Source organism: Gobio gobio, assembly GCF_949357685.1.
Source record: "Gobio gobio genome assembly, chromosome: 1".
Classification (NCBI taxonomy): Eukaryota; Metazoa; Chordata; class Actinopteri; order Cypriniformes; family Gobionidae; genus Gobio; species Gobio gobio.
In genome coordinates, this window is record NC_137097.1 from 79810882 (window position 1) to 79837587 (window position 26706).

General features: G+C 40.8%; 3 protein-coding genes across 4 annotated transcripts; 2 read left to right on the forward strand and 1 right to left on the reverse strand.

The window, feature by feature from the left end:
• Positions 1-1911: 1911 nt before the first annotated feature.
• LOC307129045 (uncharacterized protein) lies at positions 1912-6844 on the forward strand. The gene is made up of 3 exons (XM_079821160.1): positions 1912-2036; positions 2508-3998; positions 5838-6844. Exon 2 carries the CDS (start codon positions 2653-2655, stop codon positions 3685-3687), a length of 1035 nt encoding a protein of 344 aa, XP_079677286.1. The 5' UTR covers positions 1912-2036; positions 2508-2652; the 3' UTR covers positions 3688-3998; positions 5838-6844.
• LOC307129028 (uncharacterized protein) lies at positions 4438-22756 on the reverse strand. Of its 2 annotated transcripts, none has more exons than XM_079821145.1 (6): positions 22574-22756; positions 17504-17604; positions 15662-17292; positions 15431-15458; positions 12130-12813; positions 4438-6334 (listed from the first exon to the last, which is right to left on the reverse strand). In XM_079821145.1, the coding sequence occupies exons 2-6, from the start codon at positions 17601-17603 to the stop codon at positions 5472-5474; spliced, it is 3306 nt and encodes a 1101-aa protein (XP_079677271.1). In that variant the 5' UTR covers position 17604; positions 22574-22756; the 3' UTR covers positions 4438-5471. The 2 variants fall into 2 exon arrangements, with proteins under 2 accessions (XP_079677271.1, XP_079677270.1); XM_079821144.1 differs by having other exon boundaries at positions 15608-17292.
• A 2151-nt stretch (positions 22757-24907) lies between these two features.
• Positions 24908-26706, forward strand: LOC307128702 (DNA-directed RNA polymerases I, II, and III subunit RPABC2). The gene is made up of 5 exons (XM_079820645.1): positions 24908-25350; positions 25614-25683; positions 26032-26162; positions 26252-26323; positions 26442-26706. Exons 1-5 carry the CDS (start codon positions 25331-25333, stop codon positions 26530-26532), a joined length of 384 nt encoding a protein of 127 aa, XP_079676771.1. The 5' UTR covers positions 24908-25330; the 3' UTR covers positions 26533-26706.

A 26706-nucleotide genomic window follows, 5' to 3' on the forward strand; every position in this document is an offset into this window, starting at 1 on the left:
TCATGAAGGACCAGTGGAGAACCGGCCACAGGGTCATGGAGGACCAGTGGAGAACCGGCCACAGGGTCATGGAGGACCAGTGGAGAACCGGCCACAGGGTCATGAAGGACCAGTGGAGAACTGGCCACAGGGTCATGAAGGACCAGTGGAGAACCGGCCACAGGGTTATGGAGGACCAGTGGAGAACCGGCCACAGGGTTATGGAGGACCAGTGGAGAACCGGCCACAGGGTCATGGAGGACCCGTGGAGAACCGGCCACAGGGTCATGAAGGACCAGTGGAGAACCGGCCACAGGGTCATGAAGGACCAGTGGAGAACCGGCCACAGGGTTATGGAGGACCAGTGGAGAACCGGCCACAGGGTTATGGAGGACCAGTGGAGAACCGGCCACAGGGTTATGGAGGACCAGTGGAGAACCAGCCACAGGGTCATGAAGGACCAGTGGAGAACCGGCCACAGGGTCATGAAGGACCAGTGGAGAACCGGCCACAGGGTCATGAAGGACCAGTGGAGAACCGGCCACAGGGTCATGAAGAACCAGTGGAGAACCGGCCACAGGGTCATGAAGGACCAGTGGAGAACCGGCCACAGGGTCATGAAGAACCAGTGGAGAACCGGCCACAGGGTCATGAAGGACCAGTGGAGAACTGGTCACAGGGTCATGGAGGACCAGTGGAGAACTGGCCACAGGGTCATGGAGGACCAGTGGAGAACCGGCCACAGGGTCATGAAGGACCAGTGGAGAACCGGTCACAGGGTCATGGAGGACCAGTGGAGAACCGGCCACAGGGTCATGGAGGACCAGTGGAGAACCGGCCACAGGGTCATGGAGGACCAGTGGAGAACCGGCCACAGGGTCATGGAGGACCAGTGGAGAACCGGCCACAGGGTCATGGAGGACCAGTGGAGAACCGGTCACAGGGTCATGGAGGACCAGTGGAGAACCGGCCACAGGGTCATGGAGGACCAGTGAAGAACCGGCCACAGGGTTATGGAGGACCAGTGGAGAACCGGCCACAGGGTTATGGAGGACCAGTGGAGAACCAGCCACAGGGTCATGAAGGACCAGTGGAGAAGCGGCCACAGGGTCATGAAGGACCAGTGGAGAACCGGCCACAGGGTCATGAAGGACCAGTGGAGAACCGGCCACAGGGTCATGGAGGACCAGTGGAGAACTGGTCACAGGGTCATGGAGGACCAGTGGAGAACTGGCCACAGGGTCATGGAGGACCAGTGAAGAACCGGCCACAGGGTCATGAAGGACCAGTGGAGAACCGGTCACAGGGTCATGGAGGACCAGTGGAGAACCGGCCACAGGGTCATGGAGGACCAGTGGAGAACCGGCCACAGGGTCATGGAGGACCAGTGGAGAACCGGCCACAGGGTCATGGAGGACCAGTGGAGAACCGGTCACAGGGTCATGGAGGACCAGTGGAGAACCGGCCACAGGGTCATGAAGGACCAGTGGAGAACTGGCCACAGGGTCATGAAGGACCAGTGGAGAACCGGCCACAGGGTCATGAAGGACCAGTGGAGAACCGGCCACAGGGTCATGAAGGACCAGTGGAGAACTGGCCACAGGGTCATGAAGGACCAGTGGAGAACCGGCCACAGGGTCATGGAGGACCAGTGGAGAACCGGCCACAGGGTCATGAAGGACCAGTGGAGAACCGGCCACAGGGTCATGAAGGACCAGTGGAGAACCGGCCACAGGGTCATGAAGGACCAGTGGAGAACCGGCCACAGGGTCATGGAGGACCAGTGGAGAACCGGCCACAGGGTCATGAAGGACCAGTGGAGAACCGGCCACAGGGTCATTGTAAAAAAGTCCACCCTTCACAAATGGACTCTTCCAAACTCCCCCACCTCTGTTCGTGACTTGGACTGTTCAAAAAAAAAAAACTTTCCGCGGAGTTGTAAACAAGCTATCAGTGAGTGAGGCTGCAGAGATGCGATTGTATATAGTTATTAACATTTAAATTAGTCAGAAGTGCCATTTACAGTTCTTGTGGATTGTGTGTGCGTGCAACTGATTGTAAGTATTTCGCGTCATTAGTGATTATTGCTAAGAGACAGGAAAGAGCGCTACCGCGGCATTCCGCGTGAATGTTTACAGTAATAATTCGGTTTGCACATTATGTTGTTGCATAAATACCTTGTATTAAGGCCATATAATCTCACTGTGTTCTTATCAGTAAAGTATTTGATGCTGCACTTATATTGTATAGACTTTAAAGTGTCTCAGGGAACATGTACGAGCATGTTATTCATACAAGTTAGACGCATGCGCTGTAAACACTACGTGCAATAGGCTGGCGGTGCGATAGCATAAACATTTTATTGAGTCTGTAATGCATATATTTGGGTTTATAGCTATTTATTTAATGTGCAATTTAATATGATGCTTAAAACTAATAGTGAAGTGCTTTTTTATAGTTAAGTATTGTTTATAGATCTGTGATTGTGCATTTATGTTTATTCATATTTGTATATTGCTTGTTTACAGAACCACACGCACTCCCATGACAAACCCTAATAAATAATCTTGAAGTACAGACTGGTGTGAGACATAATGTTCTGACCGGACATCCTGTAGCCGTTCAATTACTCCGAACCAGAAATATAGAGGGTGAACAGCAGTTTTTACAGTCATGGAGGACCAGTGGAGAACCGGCCACAGGGTCATGAAGAACCAGTGGAGAACCGGCCACAGGGTCATGAAGGACCAGTGGAGAACCGGCCACAGGGTCATGAAGGACCAGTGGAGAACCGGCCACAGGGTCATGGAGGACCAGTGGAGAACCGGCCACAGGGTCATGAAGGACCAGTGGAGAACCGGCCACAGGGTCATGGAGGACCAGTGGAGAACTGGTCACAGGGTCATGGAGGACCAGTGGAGAACCGGCCACAGGGTCATGAAGGACCAGTGGAGAACTGGTCACAGGGTCATGGAGGACCAGTGGAGAACCGGCCACAGGGTCATGAAGGACCAGTGGAGAACCGGCCACAGGGTCATGGAGGACCAGTGGAGAACCGGCCACAGGGTCATGAAGGACCAGTGGAGAACCGGCCACAGGGTCATGGAGGACCAGTGGAGAACTGGTCACAGGGTCATGGAGGACCAGTGGAGAACCGGCCACAGGGTCATGAAGGACCAGTGGAGAACTGGTCACAGGGTCATGGAGGACCAGTGGAGAACCGGCCACAGGGTCATGGAGGACCAGTGGAGAACCGGCCACAGGGTCATGAAGGACCAGTGGAGAACTGGTCACAGGGTCATGGAGGACCAGTGGAGAACCGGCCACAGGGTCATGGAGGACCAGTGGAGAACCGGCCACAGGGTCATGAAGGACCAGTGGAGAACCGGCCACAGGGTCATGAAGGACCAGTGGAGAACTGGTCACAGGGTCATGGAGGACCAGTGGAGAACCGGCCACAGGGTCATGGAGGACCAGTGGAGAACCGGCCACAGGGTCATGAAGGACCAGTGGAGAACCGGCCACAGGGTCATGGGCGGCCAAGGCTCATTGATGCCCGTGTGGTCGATCAAACAGACGAGCTACTGGAGCTCAAACTGCTCAAGAAGCAGGTTCTTAAATTTGGTTCTGATAGAAAAGGCTCAGAATACACAGAGCATCTCAGTTTGTGGAGTATGGGGCGGCACAACAACGAGTTTGAGGTGTTGACTTGGCCTCCAAATTCCCCAGATCTCAATCCAATCGAGCATCTGTGGGATGTGCTGAACAAAAAAGTCCGATCCATGGAGGCCCCACCTCACAACTTACAGGATTAAAGGATCTGCTGCTAACATCTTGGTGCCAGAAACCACAGCACACCTTCAGGGGTCTAGTGGAGTCCATGCCTCGACGGGTCAGCAAAAGGGGGACCAACACAATATTAGGAAGGTGGTCATAATGTTATGCCTGGTGGTGTTTTTTTTTACCAACATTCTTCAAAATATCTTCTTTTGTGTTCACCAAAAGAAAGAAACAAGAGGGTGAGTAAATGACGTCTGACTCTAACCACAACCCTTACCCATTTACCCAACCCCAACCCTAACCAGAACATAAAGAATTTGATCAAAATCTAAAGTATAATGAGGAAAAATTACTAAATTAATTTGATCTTCAAACCAAACCCCTTTGTTATTTTGCCCTAAACAGAACCATCAAATTGGCAAATAAAATATTAAATATTATCAATAAAACAATTAAAAGAAGGACAGATTTATTCAAAATATTGAGATTTAGAGAAAGGATGACAAAAAACCTATGCAGACACTGTGATTTGAATCAGAGGATGAGAATTATACCCCCCCCCCCCCCCCAGACCTTATATTGTTATATAGAAGACACTCGGCAGATTATTGCTGAAGTGGAAGCAAAACATGAAAGTATGAAAAAGTTATGGAAGTATTTTTTATTTTATTTTCTTTTACAAAATAATTTTTACAAAATTTTGACTAAAATTACTATAAAATCAAAGCCACATGTCTAACCAAGTTGTGTTCCAAATATAACAAATATGACAAAAGTTGAAGATCTCCTGAGATTGTGTTTAGGTGCTGTACAAAAGATATCCACCAGGTGTCATCCACATTCCAGTGAATGTTTTTAATACATTCTCCTGTAACAAATGAATACATTTCAGTCTAAATATCACTTCTATCACATCTCATTCACCAAATATGAACCTTGAGACTCAGACCTTTCAGATGTGTTTTGTCATAATTAGAAAATGTTTCCATGGTAACGCAACATCCAATTCAAAACAGTTTCCACAGGATGAATTTTGAGTTGGTGAGCTCTCGAATAAAACCTAATTTATAATAATTACTCAAATATATGACACAAAAAAGTGAGTTTTTCCAGTTCAAGTTCTTTCTGCGGTTCTTCCAGCATCAGTTTGAGCGAATCTTTCCTTCATATTCCTTTCCTCTTTCTTTTCTCATCTTCTCTTGATCTTTGTCTCGTTCATTTTCCAGATCTTCAATTATCTTCTTCCTTCCTTCTCTCCCACTCCTCTTTTCTCTCTTGCTCCACTCTTTCATGATATATTTTAATTTAATGTCTCTTTTCGTCAAAATCTATCTCTTTTTCCTCCCTCTCTCTTTTGTTACTGTCTTTTTTTTCTTTTTTTTTCTTTCTCTTTCTCATTTTCTCCAGTTCTTCTTGTTTTTCTCTCAGTTGTTCCTCATGTTTCTCTGTCTTTCTTCTTCCTCGCTTTCTCTCATTTGTCATTTCTTTTCATCCTCTCATTCTCTCGCTGTCAGCTGTTTCATCTGTAATCCTGCTATAATTTGATCTTGTCTGTATTTCTCTTCTCTCTTTCTATCTTCTTCTCTTTCTTTTCGCTGTTTTTCATACTGTGATCTCTGATTTTCAATCTCTCTCTTCATCTCTTCTATTTTCTGATGATATTCAGCTCTTTGCTGTTCTTCCTCTTCTGATTGTTTCTGGTTTTCAGTCTCTCACTTCTTCTGTTCTGTTTTCTCTTTCTCTTTAAACTCTTTTATGAGTTTTTCTTCTTTTTCTCTGAATTGATTCTCCATTTTAATTCTCTCCTCATCTGCTCTTTGTTTCTCTTCCTCGAGTCTCTTCATCATGTCTTTCATTTCCATCTCATATTTGGCTTGTAATTCTTCTCTCTGAGCCTGAATTTCTCTCTCTCTCTCCTTTATTATTTCCTCCATTCTCTTTTTAATGGACATCTCTGCCTCCTCAAACATGCTGTTAGTGAAGTATCGCCCCTCATTACTATTCTTCACTTCTTTTATCATGTTTAACAGTTGAATCACTTGAGTTCTGTCTTGTTTTTCTCTGTTATTGAAAACCAGGAATCTGTTTCCACAATCTCTGATCAGTTTCTTCAGTTCTTGATTGGTACTTCTCTTCACATAATCATCTATAGATTGATCCTCGAGATCGTCTCCTCCAGTGAACAGGACGATGCTGAACTGAGCAGATTTATGACCAAAGATCTTCTTTATCAGATCTACAGTCTCTGTTTCTTCCTTGGTGAATCTTCCCAAACTCAACACAATGATGAACACATGAGGTCCAGGAGATGACATTGAAATACATTTCATTATTTCTTCCACCACTTGATCATTTGACAGTGTTGTGTCAAAGAGTCCTGGAGTATCAACAACAGCTACTGATCGACCATCAACTTCACCAACTGCCTTCTGACACACAGTCGTCACTGAATCTGGCCTTAATTTGCTCTGAAATTCCCTTCTTCCCAGAATAGTGTTTCCTGTTGCACTCTTTCCACTTCCTGTCCTGCCGATCAGCACAATCCTCAGATTCTCCTGATCGTCTGATTCAGCATCTGAAAATCATAAAGAGGTCACACAATAAAAGAAGACTTTTTTTTTTTACTGTTTCTAGTACTTACTAACTTTAATTGACCTTATAACAGATAAATAACTGACAGCCCATCAGCCAATCAAACCACTCCACTGAGAAGCCTTGGTGCAGATAATAAGTGGCTATTAATGGTGTTTGGTTATTGTTCCTGTGTTAATGTCAATGCTCATGACACTTCTATAATTGTAATTTCACTATTTTCTCCTACAGTTAAGCTAAACATAACCTGATACAGCTTGTGCTTTGTGTTGTTTTTATTTGTTGTTTATTTGCACAATGATAAACTGCATCTGGAAAGCCATAAAGGAAATGGAACCGCTGAGGACCACATGATAGAAAGTGTGAGCGAAATAGGATACATTTATTACTCTTATACAATCTAAATGACCAGCATCCAGTGTCACTGTGCTAGAGATTATCCTTTTATTTTGATTTAATTAATGTAACTATTCTGATTAAATATGTTTCTGGCATGTTGTGTTTTTGGCAACAATTCTTTTAACCCTAACGGATGCAGTGTGTAGATTTCATGAGGCTCAAATGATCAAGACCTCCACCACAGAGTCCTGACCTTAACCCCATTCAAAGTCTTTGGGAAGTTCTGGAGTCAACTATAAACTGCCTGTCCCAAATAAAGTTGTGCTGGACCGCCTTTAGCTTTGATTACATTGTGTATTAATTGTGGAATTGTTTCGACAACATTACGCAACATCACAAAATTTATTTCCATCAAGGGTTTCATCAATTTTTGGTCCATCACTCTGTAAAGTCTCCTCCAGCACATCCCAGGGTTAGGTCCCAATTTAAGTTCTGGACTCAGACGTGCCAAATCATGTGTGAAAATGATTCTTTATGCTTCTCCCAACCATTCTCTCACAGTCTGAGCTGATGAATAAACCTAAAAATTAAACTTCCTCCACCCCAGTAAAACCAATGCAATTTATTTTTCTTCAAAAATATTTTTTCTTTTTAATTTTGCATTTTGAGATGATTTGATGGTATTTTTTAATATTTATGCAATAATTATGGTCTATTTTTGCCATTTGCCATTTTTTTATTTATTATTATTGCAGTATTTCAGGTTAAAATAGAGACTAGGCCTTCAAAATAATTATTTTGAAGGCAGATTAGCCCCTCTTTTGGAATTATTTAAGAAATCATGCAACCATGTGTGTAACCACTAGAGGTCTCTGTGGAGAGGCTTGAGAATTTCCTAGTTCTGTTTTGAACACATTTAATAATTTTTTTGATGGATTTGAATATATATTTAAAAAATCTCAAAGACTATTTATTGTAAAGGTTTAGATTTTTTTTAGTTAGAAATATAGATTTTTTTTCTGTGAATTTGTGTTTTTGCAGATTTCCCATTCATTTCCTATGGTGGTCATTTTTGACCGAAGAGCACAAATGGGAGTATTTTTTTACGACCACTTAGCATGCTCGAATCATGCCCTCAATTTAATTTGTGTTTATATACCTAATGATAGAAAAGTCACCAAGTCATTCATATCATTCTGATGAAGCTGTGATTTTTAGAAATTCCAAATGTGGTTCAGTTTTTCATAGGTGTGTGTGTGTGTGTGTGTGTGTGTGTGTGTGTGTGTGTGTGTGTGTGTGTGTGTGTGTGTGTGTGTGTGTGTGTGTGTGTGTGTGTGTGTGTGTGTGTGTGTGTGTGTGTGTGTGTGTGTGTGTGTGTGTGTGTGTGTGTGTGTATAAGTGTGTGTGTATAAGTGTGTGTGTGAGTGGATGTGTCAATATCACACTCTTGATGTTTTAGAGTGTCACTCCTTTACTGCTGTGTACTTTTTTTCAGCATTGTGGCTGATTTGTAGATTGTACACACAAATATTCTGTGAATTTTTGTGTTTTTGCCAATTTCCCATTCATTTCCTATAGTCGCTCATTTATGACCGAAGACAATGAACGCTACTTTTTTTTTTTTACGACCAATTAGCATGCTCGAATCATGACCCCAATTTTTTTGTGTGTTTACATCCCTAATGCATGAAAAGTCACCAAGTTTCATATCATTCTGATGAAGCTGTGATTTTTAACATTTCAAAACAGAAAATTTTCCGGTCAGAAATGACCGAAGAGCACCAGAGGGTTAAGAAATGAAAAGCTACACACTCCATCAATTAGAGTTAGAAGATCTCTTGCCAAACATATAACATTACTAGAAACATAATAATCACTGGAATAATGATCCAATCATACACTCTAAAAAATGCTGGGTTAAAAATAACCCAAGTTGGGTTGAAAATGGACTAACCCAGCAATTGGGTTGTTTTAAGCAAACATTTAACCCAACCGATGGGTTAAAACAACCCAATTGCTAGGTTAGTCCATTTTCAACCCAACTCGGGTTATTTTTTACCAAGCATTTACTATTAAACCCTTAAACAAAATGCAAAACAACAGCAGGGCTGCCAGTGTGTGTTATGCTGCCATAATGCAGTGAATTTGGGCTCTATGAAATCCTATTTTTTCCCAAATTGCAATAACATTTTTATTTTTGGACTCCATTTAAATAGTTATTTAAAAAGCATGTCTAGTTAATTTAAATGAAACTTTTTATTAACAAGAATTTATTAAAAGTTGAACAAAAATTACATTTTTAGGGCCTTATGATATACGTTTTATTAATAATATCTCTTATATTATTTGTTTTTAGTTTTCTGGATTTCATTTTCAATGGTTTAACACATTTTAGTAATCAAAACACATGTCTAATTAATTTAAATGAAACTTTTTATTAACAAGAATTTATTAAATGTTAACATGTTACAACAAAAATTACATTTTTAGGGCCTTATGAAATACGTTTCATTTATAATATCTCTTTTTTATTATCTGTTTTTAGTTTTCTGGATTTCATTTTTAATGCACTCTAAAAAATGCTGGTTTAAAAATAGCCCAAGTTGGGTTGAAAATGGACTAACCCAGCAATTGGGTTGTTTTAACCCAGCGGTTGGGTTAAATGTTTGCTTAAAACAACCCAATTGCTGGGTTAGTCCATTTTCAACCCAACTTGGGTTATTTTTTACCCAGCATTTTTTAGAGTGTAGCGTTTGCATTTCAATTTAATATTGAAAGTTAAAAAAAAGAGAAAAGGGCTTGATTTAATATTTTTAGGTTCAGGGATAGAAAATGGATTAATGGCTTGAATATTCGATTCCCACATGTGGGCAGGCATGAAACGCCCCTTTCCTCTGATTGGTCAAACAAAGATCAACCCATGCCGCGTTCAGTTCTTCCACAGTTCTGTGCAGAATAACATTCCTCCGCTGATGGATGGCTTCTTAAAGTGTTTATGACAAATAAACTCTCTCTCATAAAAAAACGTATGCTGGGCAGGGACTAGAAAGGGTTTTCTTCTCTATAGGCATGGATTCGACAACCTACGTGCTCCAGAAATATTAGCTGATTATTTCAGAAATATTAATGTAGGTTATCTCGCATCTGCAGCCACATTACCCATCAGCCTACTTCAAATCTGCATGACCCACTGCACAGCAGCAGATGCAGTCACATTGTGGCGAAGCTCAGACCAGTATCAATTGTAAAAGCAGCAGTCATAATTTTAGACAGCACACTGAGTTTTGGACAAGGGATGAAGCTGAAATCAAATTAATGAATGCTATTGCAAAATAAAGCCACAGAACTGTTGCACGGCTAACTCTCTGGACAGTGCTGTTCATGAATGAATCTGATTCTTTGAATGAATCGGTTGAGTGAATGATTTAATGTCCCATAGACAGCCACTTGCTTCATTCCTGAATCAGCATTTTGAACGAATCGGTAGAATGAATGAATGACTCACTGACTGACTATTATTAAAGCTACACTGTGTGATATTTCCCCCCATCTAGTGGTGAACTTGTATATGACCATCCAGTGAATTTTAGTTTCTGTTCCTCTCAATTCCGATTTTGTTTCAACTCCTACGGTGGCCGATTTAGTCCAAGATTAACATGGCTTCCAGTTCGACCTTGTCCACATTCGACACGGTGCCTGTGGGATATTCTGTGCGCAGTGGGATGGTTGGAACTCAACTAGCCTAATTATTCGGCTAGAAAGAACTGCAGCTAATCCAGAGTGAACTTTGATGCTAGTAATGTTTATTCAGTCATCCAATTGCAAGGCATAAACAGGTTTGCGTGGATATGTACATAAATGTGGTTTCTGTGAGAGAACAAATAAGGATGGTAAATATACATACACAGTTAAGAACTGTATAACTATACTTATAAGTTACATTTGTATAATGTAACCGTAAACCAGAGCTTATTGTACCATATATAGGCGCTAAATGCAGCTGCATTAAAAGGAGCGGAGCTGCCGCTGCTGCTGCTAACAAGCGGTGTCCGGTTACAAAAGTGTGTGCGGCGCTTTAACATTAGCACTGCAGACAGTCAGTGCGCTCTGTTTAACAATGTTAATATGCCGATCAGACCTGATACATATTTCCATCAACATACATTACAAGCAAATATTTAAAAACGAATAAACATTGTTGATAACAAAATAACTGAATGATTATTCAAATAGGTGAGCATTACGCTATTGTATGTTGACACAAAAATACTTCTGAGGTGAAATCAACTGAATTACGCGATGACACACTCTGAAACACATCCACAATGACAATAACTATTATTACTTACGGAGTTATTAACGCACAGAAACACCACACAAGGAAAAACAGACTTTTGAGGAATAAACAAGCCAGGAAAACTCCGTATAACTCTGTTACTGGAGCTGCTGAGATGAAAACTCTCTGTGCATGCACCAGACAAGTCTGAACAAGTTGACGCGCACATGCGCGAGGCAGGGAATTTTGTACAGTGCCATCGAGTATTAAAACGCGAAAGGCGAAGCTTGAATTTACGGGTATGTCCCTCTTTGGCTAATGTACTTTCAAGATGGAGGGGCAACATGGCGACCACCGTTAGATCCCATTACCTAATGTATTTTCAATGGCATATTATAAACTTACGAGAACACTTTATTACTTGAAAGAAGTAAATATACATTAATGAGCACATATATTTTTGAAAGAACTAAGTGTTTTTAGCTAAGAATAAACTAAAAAAGTTACACAGTGTAGCTTTAAGACAGTTACATGCTGCCACCTACTGGGGGTTTTACTCTCATAATCTAAGTTTCGTTTAATTTTGTCATTAATTTCGTATTTCTAAAGGCTATTCAAAATATTATATTTAAATCTTTAATCTCATAACACTGTGTAATTGTAATTACTGTGTAAATCCTCTGAGCAGCATTAAAACAGTTTGCAAATCTAAATGCCACTTCAGAATTCAGATGCAGCTTCTAGTTGATACTGATTTAATTTGATTGGTAACAGCCTATTGTCTTATTATTCTAATTTAATTTGTTGATTAAATTTAAGAATTTTTCATAAAAGATGAAAAATATATTTAAACAAGATTAGAATAATTGATTATAAGCCACTCAAGTCATTAATTCATTTTCTATCCCTGAACCTAAAAATATAAAATCAAGCCGAATTCTCGGTTTTTATTTAGAAAATAAATAAATAAATGAGCCGTTTTCTCATTTTTCAACTTTCCATATTAAATCGAAAAATGAATGAACACAGGACCCGGGTCAAACAGTGTTTTATATATATATATACACACACACAAATATTAATGTCATATTGTTATATATTGTAAATCACATAAATAATGTGTTTAATTAATTATGAATGAAACATTTATTTATATGACTCACCATCTGACTGAATCTTCTGCTCCAACTCTTTGATTTTATTCTCCATTTCACTCAGTTGTGTCTTATGTTGTTCCTCAAGCTCTTGTGTTGCTCTGTTCTCTTGAGCTTTCACATACATCTGAAGTGAATATGGTTCAGTCTTCATGTTCTCTATATAATCCAGTAGATCTGGGATCTGTCTTGAGTCTTCAGGTTCCGTTAACCCCATCACTCTGTACTGACCTCCACAACGACTGATTAACCTCTGAGATTCTGGGCTGGATTTGACAAACTCTGAAGCAAATCCGTCAGCAGTGAGCTCTGTGGTGAAGAGCAGCATTAAGTGCTCTTTGGGATAAAATATCTTCTGGATTTTCTCTATTTCTGCTTTATCTTCATCATTCAGAGCCCCAACTGGAACAATGAGGAGGAAAGCATGAACTCCAGGATCACAGAGAGACACACAGCGGAGTGTCTGACGCATCACTTCCTCCTCTGAGAGCCGACTGAGAGCTGGAAGCTCCACCAGACTGATCAGACGACCATGAATCCTCTCTCTCTTCACACACTCTTCACTGCTTGCTAGCTGACATGACAGTTTTATCCTTTTCCCTCGTAAACGTTTTGACACAGAGACCTTAAGTGATCCGTTACTTCCACACAGCACCAGGTTCAGCTTCGGTTTTCCAGTGAGATGTACATTTCCTTAAAGACCAGCAACAAAGTATGTTATTACAGGATTTCAGTCAGACTAACACATTTACATCACATTTCAAAAGTGGAATAATTGCTTTAGTCTAATTGAAATCAAATGTAATGATCTGCTGTGCTGCAAAAACAGTACGAGATGGGGCACAACAGCCGAAGATGTCCATCAAATCTTAGTTTGCTTTAAGATATAAATAATTTATTTTCTTAACACAATTCACCCCATGTATATAACACCCCTCAAAACTTTCTGACAAGCTGTTGATCAGACGTTCATCAGAAACAAACAAAAAAGGAATTTGAGCATTTTGTTTGCACAATCTAAACCACAAGTAATTGAAAGAGTATTTCCCATGGGTCAAATGCTTTATCCCAGTATTCAGAACCTGAGAGCAAACCCACAGCAGCAAACATTGATATTAATTTTTCATATGAAGGCATGTTTATGAAGAAGAATTAATGATAATGCAGCATAAAACAGATCATTTAACCCTTAAATGCATATTTCGGGTCTTTATTGACCCGGGACGTCCTTCACTAACCTCCCTCTCATTCAGTTTTTAAAGGTAGATACCAACTTTCTTAGTATTCCTCAACAATTCATTTATTAATTGAATATACACTCACCTAAAGGATTATTAGGAACACACACTAATACTGTGTTTGACCCCCTTTGACCTTCAGAACTGCCTTAATTCTACGTGGCATTGATTCAACAAGGTGCTGAAAGCATTCTTTAGAAATGTTGGCCCATATTGATAGGAGAGCATCTGCAGTTGATGGAGATTTGTGGGATGCACATCCAGGGCACAAAGCTCCCGTTCCACCACATCCCAAAGATGCTCTATTGGGTTGAGATCTGGCGACTGTGGGGCCATTTTAGTCCAGTGAACTCATTGTCATGTTCAAGAAACCAATTTGAAATGATTCGAGCTTTGTGACGGTGCATTATCCTGCTGGAAGTAGCCATCTGAGGATGGGGACATGGTGCTCATAAAGGGATGGACATGGTCAGAAACAATGCTCAGGTAGGCCGTGGCATTTAAACCATGCCCAATTGGCACTAAGGGGCCTAAAGTGTGCCAAGAAAACATCCCCCACACCATTACACCACCACCACCAGCCTGCACAGTGGTAACAAGGCATGATGGATCCATGTTCTCATTCTGTTTACGCCAAATTCTGACTCTACCATCTGAATGTCTCAACAGAAATCCAGACCAGGCAACATTTTTCCAGTCTTCAACTGTCCAATTTTGGTGAGCTTGTGCAAATTGTAGCCTCTTTTTCCTATTTGTAGTGGAGATGAGTGGTACCCGGTGGGGTCTTCTGCTGTTGTAGCCCATCCACCTCAAGGTTGTGTGTGTTGTGGCTTCACAAATGCTTTGCTGCATACCTCGGTTGTAACGAGTGGTTATTTCAGTCAAAGTTGCTCTTCTATCAGCTTGAATCAGTCGGCCCATTCTCCTCTGACCTCTAGCATCAACAAGGCATTTTCGCCCACAGGACTGCCGCATACTGGATGTTTTTCCCTTTTCACACCATTCTTTGTGAACCCTAGAAATGGTTGTGCGTGAAAATCCCAGTAACTGAGCAGATTGTGAAATACTCAGACCGGCCCGTCTGGCACCAACAACCATGCCACGCTCAAAATTGCTTAAATCACCTTTCTTTCCCATTCTGACATTCAGTGTGGAGTTCAGGAGATTGTCTTGACCAGGACCACACCCCTAAATGCATTGAAGCAACTGCCATGTGATTGATTGATTAGATAATTGCATTAATGAGAAATTGAACAGGTGTTCCTAATAATCCTTTAGGTGAGTGTATTAAACAATATAACAAGAAAAATAAATTTGTAAACGAATGTCTGTTTGATAATACATTTCTTGTAAAAAATTGTATAGGGTCTATAGTGACCCAATGTATGTACTATAGTAAGTATTTGTTTTCTGCACAACAATAATTGAATCTTTGATGACTGAATAAGTGCAATCATCTTTTCTCCACAAGGTGGCAATGTCTTATACACAATGATGAAGTGACGTTTCACTCATAGTCACCGCAGGCAGAAAACAAAACAATAAGAATAATCATCAGTAAAACTGGCTCAGAGATTTGAAGAACTAAAGGCAATCAAATATTTTGATGGTGGATCTGGTGAAGAAGCTGTCAGCGATCAAAATATTGATTTTGAAGGTGTTGAAAAGTATAGTTTTGAGAATATGGTTGAGATTGTGAATATGAATGTACTGGGAAATGAGCTCTGACGAGGATAGTTAAACCCTTCCAATTTCTAAAAGGAAACTAAACATATTATATTTTATTATTTTCTAATTTATATTAAAATGCTAAAATATTTATACTATTGTGGCAGTTAGAGGCCCATCCATGTCAGATATAGTTCTGGGTCATTATATAATAATATATAATAATGATTGGTGAAACATTCATGCATTTAAGGATAATTTCTTGCATGTGTTAGAAAAAGTACAAAACGCCATTTTTTTCATAGAAAACATAAGCTATAATATTTTACATCATTTAGTTTGACAGTGTTAGTGTTTGACTACTACTGTTGGTTTATGGTTAACAGAAAAAGTATAAGACTCACCCTTGACTGCTTTGTTCCATGTACTTTGCTGAAAGACACATTAGATTCTATTTAACACCTGATAAGATGATGACACTGGCAATAATGGCATAAGTGTACGAAGTATATCTCAAAACTCACTCTCATGCAGCAGCATATGTCTCTATTCAATAATTTACTGAACATATTTCTTCATACCTCTGTGGTGACTCTGATCACATCACTGTCTCTGGTGTAGTTGAGTTTACCCACCGCTGCACATTTGATCTCATACTCCATCTCTTCTCTCAGATCAGTCAGAGTAACTGTGTGTTGATCCTTCAGCACAGGTTCAGATGTCCAGACTGTGTCCTGCTTCGGTTTATACAGTAATCTGAGCTCCACTGTAGCAGGACATGATGGAGGAACCTTCAGAACCACAGTCTGACCTTTGACCTCTTCAGTGACTGGGCGGGCTGGTTTGGATGGAGGAGTGAAACAAACAGCTTCACCGTATCCATGTTCATACAGGAGAATGCAGGAACCAGGATTGTTTTCCATTTCTCTAGAGGACACAATGAACTTGGCTGGTTTGCAGTCTTTTGATTTGGTTAAGTTCTTAAATATCTCCAAATTGTTCCTCATGAACTTTATGACATTAGGAGTGAGCCAAGACTTTTGCTTTGAATCAGGGCTCTTCTCATCAGATTCTCCTTGTGTTGAAGGACTGAGATAGGCATTCTGTTTAGCAAGGAGCACATCTGACCAGTCCAATGATGTGAACGTGTAGCTGACCAGATTCCCGACCTCCAGATCCATCATGATGGCATCTATGTTGGCTTCTACCTCAACTTCTTTCAGCTGTCTGAGGACTGATTTAATAATATCAGACTCTCTTTCTCTCTCTTTAAGCCATTCTGCAAGATCACTTCCTCTGAATGGAGATGCATTGTGTTCTTGTAGAAGTTCATTCAGTGCAGTTTCCTTTATCATGTCTCCACGGATGTTTGGTAGCAAAGTGCCCAGTTTCTTCATGAGTCTCAACTTGTACATGTAGCAGTTTTTCTTAATTTCCAGTATTTTATCATGAAATGCATCAAACGTAATAGCAGGAGAGTCTTCCATTAAGTCACTACATTTCATCTCAGTTGTATTTAAACTCTCAATCACTGATTCAATCTTTATGATTAGATCCATGCTGATATCTCTTTGAAGTTTTGATGTTCTTGAGTGAAGTTTGTCCAGAGGATAAAGCCAAACTCTCAGTGGAACCGCCAGCTCTTGGTTTTCTTTCAGCAGTTTTGGAAGTTCAGCAAAAACCTTCAACGCATCTTCAAAAGAGGTCGGATTAGACGGCAGCTGGAAATCACCGTAAAATGTACACGTGAAGTTTTTGACAGTATTTTTCTGATTGTGATTCACACTTAGATCAGCATTTGCACTCACTGAAACGATGCTTTGTAGTTTCTCAAGAGCCACTTTTACTTCTCCTTTTACTGTTTTTTTATCTTCGTCAGATGAAACTTCCCTATCAAACACAAAGCAAGCATCTGCTCCATACAGCACTCCGGTCACTACATGTGTAGCTATGTCACTATCATCATCAGGAGCAATATTTTCAGGAGACAAATGGTTTGTGATCAGTTCCTCAAACCTGCTGGTTGAATGATAATGTAGCGTCAGTCTCTGCTGTTTGAAAGATGTCTTGGTGTCTGTGAGATATTTTGCTGATCCACTAACTTGGATGAGATCACCCAAAAGACTCAGTTTGAGTCCACCATCAATATTCAGTAATTTAGATTTGTCCTGAATGGAGTCTGAAGCTGTGACATTGAAATCTGTATTGATTTGGGAATGAGAGGAAATATTCTGCTGCAGCTGCTCTTTATTCCAAAGTCTTACCCCTGTAAAAGGACAAATACGAATATATTAGATTCACATTTCACATCTGAAACAAATTCTGATGTTTATTAATAAAGTTTAAAACAATGAAAGTGAAAATGTCATGTTTGCTCACCTTTTGTTTATGATTTATTTGTCTTGAATATAATTTAAAGGCATTTATAGGAAAACTACAGACATTTTTATTCCTAGATTGATTTGACTAAAATTCACCTGTTATTAATGCATCTTTTCTGCAGTCATACAGCATGCCGAGCTGGAAGGGTCTCCCAAGAGCTGCTGTTTCAATCACATTCACTCCCACTGAATCCATACTGTAGACAAACATCACAGGAGGAAAAAATGTTATTTGTGTTACACTGCGTTCACACCGCCGCCGGCGAGAGCGTCAAAGTGGCCGGAAGTCATTAATTTTCATTGGGAGCCGGTGGTGAGCTCCGGCGAGAGCGGCGAGGCACGTCTCGGATGATTTGGCGTCGAGGAGAGTTGAAATCAGCTCAACTTTATGGTAATGAGACATGCCGCGGTTCGGCGGCAACCAATGGGAATGTAGAAGTGCTCCGCTTGATAGAATCTCAGAGAACGCTGTCCTGGAAACTTTGGTTATGACCACATTAGTTCCCAAGCAAAATGGAGAAGAGGTTGATCATTGCGGTGGCGGGTTTGATAAGAAGGCGCGCAACATTTTTGCTCTAGAACGCTTGTTTCTCAGCATGCAATTCATTTGATTCAACCAATTGCATTAATTCTGCACTTCAACCAGGACAGTTATTGTACTGTAGGCTGCACACAAATTAATGTTAATGTTAATTAAAGACCAAGTCTAGCAAACGTCTTCGATAAAACTGCATGTTGAAATTAGACTAGCACTTAAACCATGAACACAAAAGCCACACCACACAAATGGCTTTTAAATGGTGCATTGGGCTCGAGTGGAACCCTCCATTGTGTCCCGAGTGCTCACGGTTGGATGATTGGTTCCTGTGTGCGGCTCCCCAGTTTCTTCCCAGAGGTGCATGAGGAAGTTTAGAAGTTGTGGAAGGCACCTTTTCCTACCCAGAACCATTTTTCTGCCTCCTCCACTCTCACTACCCTCAATGGCGGAGCCGCCAAGGGTTATGTGGACAGTCCACAGCCCTGGCTACTACGGCTTACTCTGCCACTGGACTGGCCGCCTCTGCCCTGCATGCCATGGCCATCCTGCAGGTCCATCAGGCAAAAGCTCTCAAAGAGGCCCATCTCCCAGGCCGGCCTCTTCGACAACACTGTCGAGGACTTGCCTATGAGGTCTCGGCAGCCCAGAAGTAGACTGAAGTGATAAAGCACATCCTACCCCAGAGTGACACTGCCACCAAGCCGTTGTGGGCTCCCCCTCAGCCTGCTTGTCACCAAGGGCATCCCCCTGCAGCTGCACCGGTCGACCCTTCTGAAGGAAGGCGACGCAGCCCATCCAGACCACTAAACCCTCGAAGCGCACTTCGAAGCGGCCCTGGGTCAGGTGGCCCAGAGATGAAGGGAGCTGATCTGAACCAGAAGATGGTTGGAGGGCTGGGGGGAGAATCTTGTGTTTCATTTTGTTTCATTTTCCTCAACGACAGCGAGCAATGCTCTGCTTCCTCACTCGCAGCCGCCCCTTCATTCACCACAGGCAGTCTGCATTTCGAGGACGCACCGCCTCCCTATCCAGTCCCTCAGGGGACCCACGGAGCCGGGACGTTGTGCTTCCTGAGTTGGGCCCTAGTGCTCCTCACAAATATGCGTTTCCCCCAGTGAGCCTACTCGTACAGACACTGTGCAAGATCAGGAAGAAAGAGGAGCATGTCTTGATGGTTTTGTCTTACTGGCCCACCCAGACCTGGTTCTCAGAACTGATGCTCCTTGTGACAACCCCTCCCTCCCTGGTGGATTTCCCTGAGGAAGGACCTGCTTTCTCAGGGACGGGGCACCATTTGCCACCCGTGTCCGGACCGAGGACTTAAGTGGCTTAACACCTCAAGCTAGAGCCTCCTCTAGGTGCTTATGTGTTTAAAGTGGGGTCTGTTCGCTTCGGCGGGAAGACTCCCGGAAGTGCCCGATTGGCTCTGTTCTTTCCTTCCTTCAAGAGGGCTTGGAGCAGAGGCTGCAGTTGCCACCATCGCAGCACATCATGTTGCTGTTGATGGCAGGTCACTGGGAAACCTCCCGGACCACGCCTCATCCCTTCCTTTCTCACGTCATCTTGAGACCCCAGCCCTCACTCCCACCACAAGTTCCCACCACTCCCTTTAGGGACCAGGTGGTGAATTTTCAGTGCTTTGCAAGCACTGCCCCTGGAGGAGGCATGCACGGTCGGTCAGCCCTTGTACCGGGCTAGATCCCCATATGCTGTTATTCCCCCTGAGTAATCAAATATGTGTATTATCCACAATACAGTTTCCCAGTCAGTAGACCCTTGTCTTGCCCTGGGCAGTTCTGGACCTACTGCAGACATCTTCCTTATATATTTAGTACTGCCCCATGGGTCAGTTCATAAGTGTAGCCACCACACATTACCTCCCTTTTGGCAGGGTGTGGTACCCGTAGTGTCCTTCTCCATTGGACTAGGTATGTTTCCCCAGCGTTAACAACACTGGTCAAAACAATGGTAATTCAGATCTGAAGCACTCGTCCCCGTGAAATGTCACGATATAGAAACAGCAGCTATGACCATCCCCAGAGTAAGTCCTGTACCTTCCATCCCATTTGGTGTGAAGGACTATCCCTTGCTTACTTGGGGCGCTGGGTGGGTTACGACTGTACCAAAGGGGCACGCAACAGCTTGCCAGCATCTACATCTCCAACACTTTGAGACACTCTTTTAACACAGTTCAGAGGCTGTGGAGCTTTCCATAGGGACCTCATGACTTAAAGGGTTAGTTCACCCAAAAATGAAAATTCTGTCATTAATTACTTACCCTCATGTCGTTCGACACCCGTCAGACCTCCGTTCATCTTCGGAACAGAAATGAAGATATTTTAGTTGAAATCTGATGGCTCTGAAAGGCCTCCATTGACACAATGGCACGGTTCACTCTCAAGAGTTCACTTCAAAGCGTTATGAATCAGTGAGCCGAATGATGATTCGGATCGCGTGTCAAACCGCCAAACTGCTGAAATTTGGCGATTCAAACTGCTGAGTCGACTCGCTGATTCATAACGCTTCGAAGCTTCATGATGCCTTGTTTTGAAATCGTCATCACTATGTAAGTCGTTATTTAGGGTTTTTTTGCGCACAAAAACTATTCTTGCTGATTCATAAAGTTATTTTAGAACCACTGTAGTGAGATGGACTTTGCAACGACGTCTTTAGTACCTTTTAAGGGTCTTGAGAGTGAACCGTGCCATTGTGTCAATGGAGGCCTTTCAGAGCCATCAGATTTACACTAAAATATCTTCATTTCTGTTCCGAAGATGAACGGAGGTCTTACGGGTGTCCAACGACATGAGGGTAAGTAATTAATGACAGAATTTTCATTTTTGGGTGAACTAACCCTTTAATGCCAAACTGACTGAATGGGAACGTCTAGGTGGGAACTGAGACTTAACAAGATTCCATATTTGGTGGTTGTTTTGTTATAGAAGTAATATTGCAAAAGAAATGTATACATTTGTGACCGGAAAATGCATTTTAAAAATTAAATGGCGTTTGGGTCTCACCCGATGGCTGTTTTTGGTATAACACCTAAATAAAATCTCACAGGAACCTCAATTTTTTTTATATCAACTTTAAATTTGGAAAATAACTTATTTGGACATATGGCTTTAATTTTTATAGCAATTTCAGAGTAAAAAATATTATGTAAAATATTGATTTGATATAAAATATAAACTTTATAGTACAGGACATCATCTTTACAGTAAACATAAACTTCTTTAACTTTTTCATGCTTTCAATTTTTGAAATTATTTGAACTGATCTGTATTTCAAAGCGTTCATTAATTACAACAATTTAAGTTTGGATAGTGCATTTTCACATCTATGTTCAAAAAGGGGGGTGACAGTTAAGGGGTTAAGCATGAAGCGTAAGTAAAATTGAAACTAAAATTCCAATAAAATGAACAGAAGCACTATTAAAAGACCTGCACGCATTATACCTTCACCCATGCCTATACTAATCATCCAGCACACCCACAATCATATATAAAAGTATGACATATGGATGGATGGATTAACTACATCTTGTTTTGGTCTATTCATTATTATTATTATTATTTTAAAAAGTCAAGCACACCATCAACTAATTCCCATCCACCTCCGTTTATGTACTGTCTCGTCATAATATGACAAAAACGTCAAAAATAATCTTTAAAATCCATTTTCATGCCTTGTACTGTAAGCTTATATTTAATTACCAAAATACATTAGACATCATCAACTCTGAGACATGTGAAAAAAATTTACGTTAGCGTTAAGTGTCAAAGTATTGTTGTCATGGAGGTTTTAAGAGTGTTTTTGCTGATGTTTTATTTGTGGTTATTTATATTTGTTACACTTTTAGTTTTTTAATACACAATGTTGTTGTGCTGCTTAGTCTAATTAAAAGTCAATCTTGTCAGCAGTGAATTACTCCTTTAAGGCAATCTGTTCCCTTTACAGGAGGAGCACCACATCATTGTTCACATCATCACATTGTTGTTTGAAGTTCCACATAATTTACATTTGCAGTTTTGGGTTTTATCTTTTTATCGGTGTTGTTACTGTATAGTGCTCTTTCACGTCATGTCACTTTTCTGTTTATCCACCATATTTCAGACCAACAGGGCAATAAAGAACAGAAAGAAAAAACAAGGTTGAGAGAATGTTTTCATTATGCTATTGTTACCTTTTAATAATGTTCTAATCATGACAAGAAAAGTGTTAATGTTCTTGAAATGTTTCAAATAAATGTTTACAAAAAAAACATTATATTGTGAGCAAATATACAGTAGAAGAGTATAATGTGTTCTATCACACAAAATGTAAATTTTTAAGAGACATTTTAAATCACTATTATCCTATTTGAAAGGGAACTTCCTGTTTGTTTGTTGTGAAACAAGACCTGGTACTTCAGAACTGTAATTTCTCCATCATCTTTTTTCTGTAAATAGGCCTAATGTTACTTTACGGTGTCTGATTTACCCATAATTAATAATATTCATTCTCGTTTCATACAATTTTGTCAACATTAATAAGCGAGTTCCAGTTCTTCATATGTGTATTCTGTGTTATAAACCACTTCCTGTTTATAAATGTGTAGCCTGTATTTTAGCACAATTTTTACTCACCTTCTCTGTTCAAAGAATTTGGAGAGGAGTTGTCTTTTTTAGACTCCTGTATAAAAAAAAAAGACTTTTTAAACTTTTCTCATTAAAACTTTCAAATGAACTTGTAATTTATTTGTGTGCTGAGATGTTTGTCTTCCACAAACCGGTCAGATTAGCTTTCACTTTCAGTAGCCCAAGTTCATTGAAACTCCTCCCAGTTACAGACACGGACATTCATTTTATCAATCTTAGTAGATTTGCCTGTTAAATTAAAATACTTTATAGTAGCGATGGATGAACATTCATCAAATAAACAATGAACAGTCCGTTTAATGATTTGAAAAGTGATGCTTTATAAGCGGTAGATTTAGACAAAATCGTTTTACATCGATTTAGCTTAGTAGCCTTCAAATAACATTAGCTACTTCAAGTCAAACAATGAGAATATTGAGTAATATGTTTATTACGGCAATATAAAACATGATTTGAAACAGATGCCAAGCACTGAGTCCATCTGCTGGTTAAACACAGTAAATGCACAGCAAAACTATCTTCAATGACGTGCTAAAACCGGCTAAAACAACAGTAGGCGTTCTCTTTACTATCAGTATAAAATATACCACTAAAGGCGTAGTTTTTTAATGCAAAATACGTTTGCAGCAGCATTTTAGATGTATGACCAAACTATTAATACTGAGATGACATCATCAGCAAATTCTACTGCGTCAACTTTTTTAATCATACAATTTAATTCTAGTTTATTAGTTAAACTCTAAGTCATTAAACCACTATCATGTGAAATCGAGATCCTGATTCGACACAAAATATTTGGAAAATAACTTTATATTTAAGACATGACTTAAATGCCTTAATATTCAGTAAATCTGGCTGTTTATGGTATCAAATGAGCTGAGGCCTATTGCACAAAACTAGGATAAGGGATTAAGCCGGGATATCTTGGTGATCCTGGCTCAATTTATCTGTGATCCGGTTGCACTAAAGCTGGATAGGGTGGCAGTTGGATGTTATGGTATAAATTACCATGGCGATTTATTCTGTGGAGCTAGCCTGCTCCAGACCAGGCTAAAGTCCAGGATCTATTTAATCTCATCCCTTATGTCAGTCAGCAGTCACCACTAACGGAAACCAATAGTTATTCCACTGCCCACTATACATTATCACATATAACTAGACCCACTGTCATTATTTAAACGTTTGTGGTCATAATTTATCCAAAATGATTGAAATTATGATTTTTAGATGATGTTGCTATCATTAGATAATTTACGGTTTCCCATAGACTATAAGGCTATATATAAAAATGATAGAATATTAGGGCCACAGAGGAAAAAAAAGAAAAGTCACAGACTTCGAAAAATTAAGTCATAATATTGGAACCCGTTGTTTTAGAGGAAGACGGTTGTTAAAATGACAGCTGTGGGGCATTTCGTGGAATTGTTCTTCAGTATGGTTTCACAAACAAGGACATACTTAATCTTTTGGCACATCAGCGTCACATTGTCATAAGTATCAGGACTGTAAAAAGAATATGCATCTTTTCCGCAGAAAGAACCAGCCTCATAAATGTATGACTTTTTCTTTCTTCCTCAGTGTGGCCCTAATACTCGGTCGTATAAAATACACATTCCATATAAATATAAAAACACAAAGTGTAACATTAGGTTCCTTTATTGAATAAGGATAAAACAAAGCAGGTAAACCATCAGCTCCTTTCGAAACTGAAGTCACACAGTGACTCAACAATACAACAAAAGGATTATACAACAAAAGGATAAATACACATTCAAAGATAGAGATTATATATATATATATATATATATATATATATATATATATATCACACCCTGCTTGTCTGCACACTGAAATAAATGCAGGACAAATCCATACACATCAACTGAACAGACAAATGAATGGAAGCAGTAGCCTCCCTGCAAGCTTGTAGGCTATTACACACAGTATACAGCACAAACATCATAAGAGGCCAAAAAAAAAAAAAAAAAAAAAAAAAATATCGGTGGACAGCATAAGAAGCAGAGTAGCCTACAACGGCTAAGATTAAACTGTAGCTACTACTGAGCGTAGTAATTAAGCCTTTGATAATAATTTATCAAAGCCTTATACAGTGTGATGGGGTTACTTTACACAATTTCACTCATATCTGTTGTCCATTTCAATTAAAAGTTAAACTGTTTCATAATCACTGTACAACTGCATTTTTGGAGATGTGGCGGTGTTGCCTTTCTTCTTAATTATGTATTTTACCTCCTCGTATGCCTCCAACCTCCAACGGGGAAAAGTACGCCGCTCTAGTTGCCATGGTGAATCAGTGAATCTGTGATCGGCGGCGGGTCTATTTGAGTGAGCCGTGAGCGCGCACCTATCCAAGATTGGTTTAACCTGGCTTGATGAATCCGTGTCTGCTCATCCTGGCTTGGTCTTTGTGCAACCAATTAAGCCTGGATGCACTTGTTTTGGCTTCATTGAGCTCAGCTCAGTCATTTATCCTGGATGTCTTAATTCTACTTTTGTGCAACGGGCCTCTGTTTAACTGTTCAGCTTGTTGTTGTTTTTGCGCGTTTGGGGAACGTCGGTGTTGTGGCGCTGGTGTTTCTGTACGGACGCGAGAACTGCAGCACCGCCGGAAGTTCGTTCCACGCTTCGAGTCGTCCCGCAGTCAGTCGCGCGACGCATTAATAAACTGAAATTAGCGGAGAAATTAACAATTAAATCGTTTTTACGACACACAAGACACTAATAATGTCTGACAACGAAGACAAGTGAGTTCCGCACGCGTCTGGTACAGTTGTGTTGAGATGTTTACTGTCGTTTAAAGTTTGTTAGTGTGAACACAACACGATGAGACCATTATTTCATCTCTAGTTTATCTGTTTTAAAACTTATAAAGTATGACTGTGAGCTATTAGATAACAAGTCTACATGGTGGTTTAGTAAAGCTTTAGTTTAGAGTCTAGTTCTCATCGTGAGCTGTGTGTGTGTTTATTGACTCCAGTGTTTGTTTGTGTGTTTGTTTTTTGATCAGTTTTGATGACGGAGATTTCGATGATGTTGAAGATGAAGAGCCTCTGGATGATCTGGAGAATGTGGAAGATGTAAGATCACACTGGTTTATTATGTTCATATTCTCACTGGTGTTTCTTGACAAAATATGACACTTCATGTAGTCTAAGATCAGTTTTCGACTGATATTTCATGCCAAAATCTAAAGAAATTAGTGTTTTTATGCGTTGTTTCCACGAATTAAGTACAGTAGTACAGTAATGTTAAACAATTATTGATCAGACTTTGTTTGATTGTCATTGTTGTATTAAAGTACATTATCACTAGTTATTTTGGCTCATAATCTCAGTTGAAGTGCATCAGTTCCTGTGTGTGTGTGTGTGTGTGTTTGTTTCTCATCTGTCGTGTTGATGTGTGTGTGTGTGTGTGTGTGTGTCCAGGAGGATCAGGAGAACGTCCAGATCCTGCCGGCGGGTGAAGGACAGCAGGCCAATCAGAAGAGAATCACCACACCTTACATGACCAAATACGAGCGCGCACGAGTGCTGGGAACACGAGCGCTGCAGATCGCGTGAGTGACCTCTGACCCCTGTATCAATGCCGCTTTAGAGCCGAGATGTGCTGCGTCAATGATCAGTGACATCACTTCCTGTGTGACAGGATGTGTGCGCCGGTGATGGTGGAGCTGGAAGGAGAGACGGATCCGCTGCAGATCGCCATGAAAGAGCTCAAGTATGACAACACTCGTTTATTGAGATCAGCCGCTGCTTTATATAATACACACATAAAACTGTCTAACAATATTGGACCCCATTGACTTCCACTGTATGGATGTTTTACTGTCCGCCAGGAGCAGGAAGATCCCCATCATCATCCGCCGGTATCTGCCCGATGGCAGTTATGAGGACTGGGGCTGTGATGAGCTCATCATCACCGACTGATCACATGACCATCGCTCTCAGATGTGTGTGTGTGTGTGTGTGTGTGTGTGTGTGTACAGGACTCGTGTGTGTCCACATGAGGGCAGCACAAACACAGACTTCACTCTCATGCTCTTTATTTAATGTTCATTTGTTTTATTCATGCGAGATTAAACCGTTTTGTAGTAAATGACA

What these genes read in the sequence shown, in the direction of transcription:
- LOC307129045 (XM_079821160.1), top strand. Translation starts at nt 2,653, where the DNA reads ATGGAGGACCAGTGGAGAACCGGCCACAGGGTCATGAAGAACCAGTGG.
- LOC307129028 (XM_079821144.1), bottom strand. Translation starts at nt 17,603, where the DNA reads ATGGATTCAGTGGGAGTGAATGTGATTGAAACAGCAGCTCTTGGGAGA. An exon ending in TGATCAGAGTCACCACAGAG is followed by an intron (nt 15,459 to 15,607) that starts GTATGAAGAAAT and finishes TGTGTCTTTCAG; the next exon opens with CAAAGTACATGGAACAAAGC. An exon ending in ATGGAACAAAGCAGTCAAGG is followed by an intron (nt 12,814 to 15,430) that starts GTGAGTCTTATA and finishes CTGGTCTTTAAG; the next exon opens with GAAATGTACATCTCACTGGA.
- LOC307128702 (XM_079820645.1), top strand. Translation starts at nt 25,331, where the DNA reads ATGTCTGACAACGAAGACAA. An exon ending in ATCTGGAGAATGTGGAAGAT is followed by an intron (nt 25,684 to 26,031) that starts GTAAGATCACAC and finishes GTGTGTGTCCAG; the next exon opens with GAGGATCAGGAGAACGTCCA. An exon ending in ATCGCCATGAAAGAGCTCAA is followed by an intron (nt 26,324 to 26,441) that starts GTATGACAACAC and finishes ACTGTCCGCCAG; the next exon opens with GAGCAGGAAGATCCCCATCA.